The sequence below is a fragment of the Mytilus galloprovincialis genome, chromosome 14 (assembly GCF_965363235.1).
Source record: "Mytilus galloprovincialis chromosome 14, xbMytGall1.hap1.1, whole genome shotgun sequence".
NCBI lineage: Eukaryota > Metazoa > Mollusca > Bivalvia > Mytilida > Mytilidae > Mytilus > Mytilus galloprovincialis.
The window spans coordinates 43,165,251-43,174,787 of record NC_134851.1 but is presented as its reverse complement, the minus strand read 5'-3'; the positions used below and the strand labels follow the sequence as shown (position 1 = coordinate 43,174,787).

The 9,537-nt window shown below is 29.7% G+C and overlaps 1 protein-coding gene across 1 annotated transcript; it reads right to left on the bottom strand.

Moving 5' to 3' along the window:
- Positions 1-1,126: 1,126 nt before the first annotated feature.
- LOC143058858 (uncharacterized) lies at positions 1,127-6,980 on the bottom strand. Its single transcript, XM_076232340.1, has 3 exons — positions 6,686-6,980; positions 4,766-4,915; positions 1,127-3,799 (listed from the first exon to the last, which is right to left on the bottom strand). Exons 2-3 carry the CDS (start codon positions 4,887-4,889, stop codon positions 3,291-3,293), a joined length of 633 nt encoding a protein of 210 aa, XP_076088455.1. The 5' UTR covers positions 4,890-4,915; positions 6,686-6,980; the 3' UTR covers positions 1,127-3,290.
- Positions 6,981-9,537: the final 2,557 nt, after the last annotated feature.

Sequence of the window (9,537 nt, the reverse complement as noted above, 5' to 3'; positions counted from 1 at the left end):
AAAACATTTTTTTTTTTAAAGTGGATCGGGAAGCAAGTTATTAGAACTTATATTAATCCACATTTACTTTGTGGGTGCTAGTGCTGCCTTGTAGAAACATTACTCCTCAATTTGTCTGCTCTATATCGAAACACATAATGGTATCTTTTACGTGCAAGAGATAATGCTATCGGGTTCTTTTTTTTTTATCGTCTCCTTCCGACGGACTATCATCGTTTTCAAGACTATACTCGCAATTGGTGTCAAGGGAGAACCGAAAATTAGGTCCCTGAAATTTTCTACCCGGAATGGGGATTGAACAAGGAACCAGTATGCTTGTAATCAATTGCGCTAACAACTACACTATATAACTATAACACGAAGTATTATCGCAAATAAAGATAAAAGGAGAGCTCCTTTTATCTTTATTTGCGGTAATACTTCGTTTCGTCACTACGAACGAGAATTTTTTAATAATTATATGTTTAGAATCATGTTTGTACCGACGCATTTATACTGAGTCTATGATACTCTGCGTAGCCAAAATTCTTTGACAATGAGAAGAACCAATACCGTAAAATCAGTTATAAAAGCATGAAAAGGCTTCGATATGAAATATTACACAAGCCAAACGAGAAAACTACCGGCCAACTTATTATTATATTCTAATGACGGAGAGAAACAAACGACAAACACCAACAGTGTTGTTGCAGCACAACATAAGACCAGCTGTAAAAATCAAGTACCAACTGCTTAACACAAACAAATTTGTACGAAGCACAAATTAAACAGTGTTCATACATGTAACAACAGCAAAATCTGTGTACTGACATTAAGCCTATTACAACTAATGAATTAATCGGTCCTTTTCCTTATTGAAGTATCAGTTAACACACATCCAACGAATTTATTCTAGTGACGCTATAAACCGTCTGACCTTGTGAAATGCAAAAATATACAAAACAAGTATCAGCAGGATGTATGATCGTGAGTAACTGTACAAATTTAGCAATATAAAAGTTAAGTTATGTTTTAATTCAGCAAAAACAAAATTTATATTGGAACCAATAATAACAACTCAAAATTCACTGCGGTGTTACATTGATCACCTCTGGATCAACTTTACTCTAATGATCAGTGAATGTAAACGGATAAATCTAATTTTATTGATTATAAAAATTATCAATGTACATTTTATGATGTGATATCATCGCGTTTTGAATAAGAACTCTACAGGTAGAGCCAAACTTCCTTTTACTAATTAAATCTCTGTATTTTAGGAAGAATTTTACAAAAGTTTTAATAAAATATGTGGTTGAATTTGAACCTAACATACTTCCAAGGATGCAGAGAAAAATTTATTTCAAGATTATCTAAATTTGACTTAAATGAAACAAATTTTACCTGACGGTGTAATTGATTAATGTAAATTGGCTATATATATGAAAAATCATGGGATTTTGATTATAAAGGAACCCCTTAACTCATTATTTTTTTTTCATTTCTTTCCCTTCAGAATACTAAAACAATAACAAGAACGTTCCTTTTTTTGTTAAATTGCGGATATGACGAAAGCAGCTAATCACGACATCATTGCCTAGCGGACACCTTGGACTCAACTGTATCTGCAAAGTGTCGTTATCTTTATTCTTTCCTTCTTCAACTGAAACATATCTCCGGGAGATTTACAAATGCATATTATTGAAATCTAAGATAATTGCATACATATAAATACTTAGAACGAAAACATAAAAGCTTATTATATCATGTATAACATTTGTATCTATTTACAGAACAGACTGTTCACATTGAAAACTATATGTAAACAGTAAGATATTAACGAAAGAAAACATAAAAACTACAAATAACATGTAAAACGTCAAACAATATATTGGCTTAGGAACAAAGTATATACATAACACAAAGTATAGCACATTTAACACAAGCATCAATAAGAAAAAAACACTCACTACGACCAAATTAAAAATGATCAATCAATATATAACACTTGCAACACAAGGAGCAGACATAGGGTCTTTTCTAAAACACTGAAATAAATAGTGTTTACAAAACTATAGGTCGCATTGACCAATAAAAATTAACATTGATGACGTTAGGTGTCAACACCGACCAATGACCACTCAGAAAACAAAAGCTACATCTCATTTGATTGAATATATTTGATAAAAAAAAATTGCTCTAAAATAATTCATTATTATACACGTAATACCTTGCAGAAAAATTTTGCAATGCAATAAACCATCAAATTTAAATAAAATCCGAAGTTTCATTTCAACATTTACATCACATACGTCTTTTAAAGACCAGAAAGATTAATATGGCTTGTAAAATGCCATAACTTTGTCAATTACAATTATCTGAGAAATCACATTCTTAAAGACATTTTTGTAAAGAATGTAGTAATACTTATAATATCATTTCATTTTTTTCAAATATTCATGGTTAGAATAAGTAAAAAATAACTACTAGTATCAGCATTGTAAACGTTTGTATTGTCATTGGCATATGTCCCTCATTTACGTTTAAATATTTAAGGTACATCTCAGTAATCATTTTTAAAACAAGAATTATCTATAATTTAAGGGAGCATAAATCTAAAAATCAATGGGGAACCAAATTAGGCCAAGTGTAGTCAATTATGAAACTTGTACTTCGGTATCCCTTCTTTTATTGTTTTATTTAACTTGTATGTGGTCGATACAAGGACATATTGACAAGAAAGAAGTGTTTGGACTGAGGTCGATTCCGGGGTCGATATTCTTCTTTGAGTCGATATATCCTGTATTGACCTTATACAACAAGGGCTGTAATTGTCATATTATGAATTTTCTATATGATTTGTAGCAAAATCGTTAGTTTATAATATTATGCTTAATTTTCGATCATTTGATTTTGTTGGAATTTTATAGATTCGATATTGTCTCTTTGACAATAACAAACCTATAAGTTGTTATTTCAGTTATTTTCATATGTTTGTGTACATCTTTTATGAATTTAAATATTTTTTTCCATAGATAAACCCTTTAAATTGTTTTTTAACAATATCAGGAAAGAAATAAGATGACGTCATATAGTATATCGGTTTTTATATATTCTAAAAATAACCGTGGAATGTCACTTTTCTATCCGCCGTTTTTATTCGACCTTTGAACATACAGTTTAATATTTGACTATTCCTGAACGAATCATAGTAGATGAAATATACTTATTCATAATATAGATATATATAGATATTTATTAAGTGATTATGCTATCCGGGTACATGTGTACCAAATATATTAGCACTGATCTTATTTATCTGTATAACTTTGTTGTAACTGCAGTGGCTGATATGGACTTAAGTAGTCCTGTGGTCCTAGTCCGACATACGGATGAAGGTAATCGTCTTGATTCTTTTCATCAGTATAGCAAGTAAAAGTATCGTTTTCGTAATCTATCGCACTTTGCCAATGGGTTGAATCAACACTATATTCATCCGTAGATTGTGTTAGACATTTTGAAGCATTTTTGTCAATAACTATGGCATCTGATGGCCTGTTTATTTCTTCTATTCTGATTGTTGAGATATGACTCTCCTGTCTTGGGTTGATAATGATGTGTGCGTCGTGTGTTACGTCACTATTCGTGCTATCGATTTCTTCGTAATCATTCGTAATTTCGATTTCTGGAAGATCTTGTTTTCTGTATTTTATCTTGTAATATTGTGATAATACAATACCAAGTAAAGTAACGATGACAATCACAACTGCAACTGAAGAGGCTATGCATACGATAATGAATTGAAATTCGTTTGTACAGCCTGAAGTAAAATAGAAAAAAGTTATTAATGAGATAAGAATAATATCCATTAAAATAAGATACAAAACAACATTATTATCTTGAATGCATTTAATTACAGATCTGAAAAAATTAATATAGACATGATAGATATACAAAGTATAAAACCTTTAAAAAAGAACATAAAATCCTAATTATAAAAGATTTGATCATAATGAACATGATGAAGTCTCTGTTAAATGATATAAAAAAAAATCGACATTCTTGACCAATAATTTTCTGGACGAATCAAATAATAAAGTGTCACGAAACCAGTTACTGTAATTGTGATGATTCAGTAAAAATGAAAAATTCAAATTATAACCTAGTCAAATAAAACACTTCGATCATTCAAATCTATTTAACCAAGAGCTCCAAGTGATTGGGTTTAAATCACTGTTATGGAAACCCCTTTAATAGATGGATACGTTCCAATTATCATAACCACTATGCCTTCCTCCTGATCCCCCTAAGGTGACCAACTGAGTCAGACTTATCATTAGATTTGTACATACATATATAAGCAGTATGACGCGTGACTCGTGTAGAGCAGGATCCTTACCACCTGAAATTAACCCAGTTTTTACGAGGTTCGTGGTTTCTCAGTCTTCCGTTTTCATTGTTTTATGTATACTGTTTTCTTTTTATTTGATCTTTTTCATTTTGCATTGTCATCTCTCTATTAGTTGATTTTTACTTATGCGTTTGAATGTCCCTTTGGTATCTTTCGCCTCTCTTTTTCGATGCATGAACTCATTTCAAATACAAAGTGCACACAACATTTTTGATATGCAAGACCATTTCAAATTTCTTTTTATAAGGACGTAATCTAGCAATTTAATAAACGTGATTGAATTCCAAAAGAAATCAATATTAATATGTCATTTGAAAACTCCTCATTATTTCATTTTTTACACTTAAAACGATAATTTAAAACGCATTAGCTTACCTTTATTTTGAATGCTGACGTTTAAATTGTTGAAACTGTAGTCAGTCTGAGCTTTGGTATTTTGGAGGGGATTGTCAGGATAGTTGGTTACCTCATGTGTTCCTGTTGGTTCATCATTGGCCATTAGTTCTTTATCTGTTGATGGTTTATCTATTACAGAAGTCATAACTTATCGTAAATAAATCTGTTTAATGTTTTCTAATCTAATATTTGCCTACACAAGGCTTATATGAAACGGAAAATAGAATCGATAAGTGTAAAAATATATATTTGTAATTGTTATTTGATCTCATACCACCAGATATGTCAATGACAACAAAGAATATAAACGTAACGTTTCTGTGACATATATTAAAGATTGTAAGCAATATGAAATCTCTCGTTCAGTTTTGTGCTTGCCAGTCCTTTTTTTGTTAATTTTGTTTGTCATGATCTTGTAAGTTTTAACTTTACTAAAATTGCTCGATGTTATCTCCTGTCCTTTAAATGCTTAAGACGTTATATAGGCATCTTTCAAATTTAATAAAGATGGTAAATACATAATATTTTTTGGCAGATTCAAAACTATGAGATAAGAAGTGCCAGTCAATAGATTAAAACGTGTGTTATATAAAAAGAAGATGTGGTATGATTGCCAATGAGACAACTATCCACAAAAGACTAAAATGACACAAACATTAACAACTATAGGTGCATGTTTTTTTACTGGTTGAATCTTTAAAACAGAGTACTAAATTGTTAAATAATTATTATTGTAATAAGAGCTTATTTGGTCAGGACAATATTGCTTAATACTAAACAATCATTTAAAACATGAGACAACCAAGAACGTTTCTCGTCATTATCTCGTAGGTCAAATAATTCCACCATTACCATCGAATAGTAACAGACGTTCCAAATAAGTACTAGTATTTTTAGTGGAAATAAAATATTCTTAGATATATAAGCAAACTGATATGTCTCCGGAATTTGTAACAAAGTATAGTACATAAAAGGTTTTATAATTGTTCTAGTCACACTTTTTAATAAATATTTCATGTATATGACAATGCAGCATTTACGAAAAATAGAGATGGATTATGCAACGAAGGATTTATTTGATTTTTTTGTTCATTATTGAAAAAACATATAGATCAGAGCCGGAAGTTAGTATTTTCACTTGACAAAAAAGTTACTCTAAAAAATGACAAATCATAAACATTAGATGGTTAACAGTGACAGTTCAATAATGGAGGTGGGTAAAACACCTCGGTATCAGAGTCATCACAGATATCTTTAAAATGCGTTGGTATATGCAGAATTAGCAACTTTTGCATCGTCATTAGACATGTTAGAGACATTATCCTATATTATATGATACCTCTTTAATTTTTGCAAATATCAGCACTTTGACTTTGATGGCTGCAACCAAGATGGTTTTTAATAATAAAAAATAAAAAATATCGCCTATCTAGATAGTGTGGTAGCAAAGCTGTTTTCAATTAACGAAGGTGATCTTTCCTTTTTATTTTTCAACATTCTAATGTATGTTACGTATCTAAAGCCAGATGTCAAGTAAACAGTACACATATGTTAATCAATCCGTTTTCCATAGTATTGAGGAAAATGCAAAGAAAAAGGTATTAATCAACTTATCTTGCATTTAGATATAATGACAAAATCTTTAATAACGCACATCTTATAGTAGTGAGCTTCTATACATTTTTATATTATGAAGCCTAAACAATATTTTAGAACAATCTATATATTGTTGCTTTTTAACATTTATGAAGACAATACAAAGATTTTGGTCACACCTTTAACGGTATCAATTATTTTATGTTTGACCTTAACTGAAAAACTACCCCTTAAATCAGATTCCATTTTGATGACAACTCGTATAAATAAAGACTTAAAGGACGACTTGAATGTTAGTACTACCTTTGACAACCAGCGATATCTCATATTCAACTGCTCTGTTGTTTAATACTCTACATCGGTAATTCCCTTGATTTTCGTACGATACATTGAGAATTTCTAAATAAAATTCTCCCTTGCTATGATTCCCAACTATATCAATATTTTTGCTGATAAGTACAGGGTTAATCTTGTCATCTTCACTATATGGAAAGTAGTCTTCAGGCCCATGCCATGTAACTGAATTCTTTGAATTTTCTGGGCAATTAAGCGTTACTGCATCTCCTACAACTGCAGTATACTTTGAAACTGATCTTGAATCTGTCAAAAATAAAATAACCAATCATAGCAACTAAAAACGAAATTTTGTCTCTTGAACGCGTTATATAAATACATTTTATATAGTATACGTGAAGACTTTAAGTCGAATAACAAAATTTCATATTACTAGTAAGTCTTACCGGTATTTTCTAACCATTTTACAATTAATATCAAGGATGTAATTAGTTTCATAATTGTTGATGGTCTGTTTCAATTCAGACAAATAAAGCATTTATAAATAAATTATGTTAAGAGGATATCGGAAATGTGTCAAGTATTCTATAAAATTGCAATATTAAGCGAAAGATATAACCAATATTAGGTATAATTATTTCCTTTTTTGATAATGCATAATATATTTAAGGGTATGCCATCCGTTTCAGCTTGGTCACATGTACATTTGTATTGATTCAGTTTCAAGCCTTGCTGTCGTTAGGTTTTTGCAGTACAAAAAGAACATATTGAAAAGAACATACAGAATGTTACCAAATATACACTCTAGAAATTTCACAATTTTCATTATTCGTGCAAAAGTTGTTTATTGATGATAAAGTCTTGATTGAGGTCAATACAATGTTTTATCCTACAAAGATTATAATTGTATAATATCATTTATGACTTATTTTTTTATTATTTGTCACATATCATCATAACATCTCAGTGTACATTCTTTTTATGTATACTACATAGTTCTTTTTTAATTTGATCAAAAAGCTTTCCATTTTAGAGTGTTATGCTAATACGTATTTAACACTTATTTCTTATAAAAAAAAATATTCGATAAACTATTTTGTGGGCGATTACTGTTGAGTTTTTACATGTTTTAAATGTCTTAAATAAGGAAATCTTGTCTGAACCTGTAGAAATGAATGAAACTTTCAAAAAGATACACAGTTAAAAAAGTTTTCAATTGTATGTTCAATGATTCAATGCCTTTGGGTTTCGTGATTTTTTTTTTGGAAGAGCCCAATTATTTAACTTCCTTTTTTTTTCGGGATAAAGAATTTGTTTTTATTTATGTATATAGTTATAAGAGAGCAGGAAGATATCAAAGGGAACTATTTTCAGGGAAAAAATCTTATTGTTCATCAATTATGGGGGTTTTTTTTATTTTATAATCTGGGAATTTTCATGTATCTTCCATCTGCTGCTGATGCTGTCGAAATTATATTTTTACATTTTTATAATCCTCTTTCTAAGTTTTAATTACGTAAGCAAATAAACTCATCATCGATATTTTGATGTTATAATTCTTTACTTTGTTAAAACGGTTAAAGTGAAACTTTGTATTACAAAATTGACATTTTACTATTGTAAACATTCTTCCTGTCAACAGATGGTTTCCAAAGAAAAAGAAAGAAACATACGATATCAAAGTTTATCAATACTTTAACCTTATAGTTATATATACTGTGCGATGACAAGAATTTATTTAAACACAGTTATAAAAGCTAACCCTTGTCATAATTGTAATTCTCTTACCCGAAAACAAAAAATAAAAGTTAAACATTGTCAAATGCTTAAGCCATTTATTAAGGAACATCTTTAAGATGTTTACTCCCTTATTCTATAGGTGAACATTATAACTGATGGCAGATGTCTGATAACTTACTCCATAACTTCAATGTTTATAGGAGTGTTGGCTTGTTGTCATATAATGTTGGTTTTTTTTTAATTTGTTAATAATTGTCAAGCAGTAAAATGTTTAATCTTTTTTGTGGCGCACCTTAAATTATGCTTACTTGTACTTTTAAAAACTTGACATTTTATCTATTTTTACAATCAGGCTGTTAATTTTCTCGTTTGAATTGTTTTCCATTGTTATTTTGGGGCCTTTATTAGCTGACTATGCGGTATGGGCCTTGCTCATTGTTACAGGCCGTGCGGTGACCAATAGTTGTTAATTTCTGTGTCATTTTGATCGCTTGTGGAGAGTTGCCTCATTGGCAACTATATCAAATCTTCTTTTTTTATATGAGTTAGATAGAGTGCCATTTTTTGTAAGCATTGGTTTCTATTGTGTTCATGAAAAACAAAATAGAGAAAAGAAAATATATTTTAGCCATTACTCACTAGATTGTCTAAAATAATAGTTGTTTATACTATACTGGAAAGTATAATGATTTCATTCATATCTTATCATGGAATATTATTTAATTATTAATTTATAACCCTGTTTTTATTTTTCAATTATCTCTATTGTTTATGTGGTTATAAATTTCTTCAACGGTGCGTATATTTTTTCATTTATTTTTTTTGCAATATTCATTTTCTTAATATTTAGTAAAAGCATATTTGGTCAACCATGGTACAACGAAACTCAAGACAAAATCAGTTTACAAAAAAGCGTGCATAAACATCTAAAATGACACTATAGACAGTTGCATGAAGCATACATTGTAAAATATACACACCTGTAAGAAGAGTTCATCCCCCTTTAATAAAGACATTTAAGGTAAGAAATTGAAAAATCGACCCTTTTGTCATGAGATTTTGTATATTTTTTATTGAGCTAAACTGAGAAATCCAAATCTACGAAAAGACAAAATTAGCTA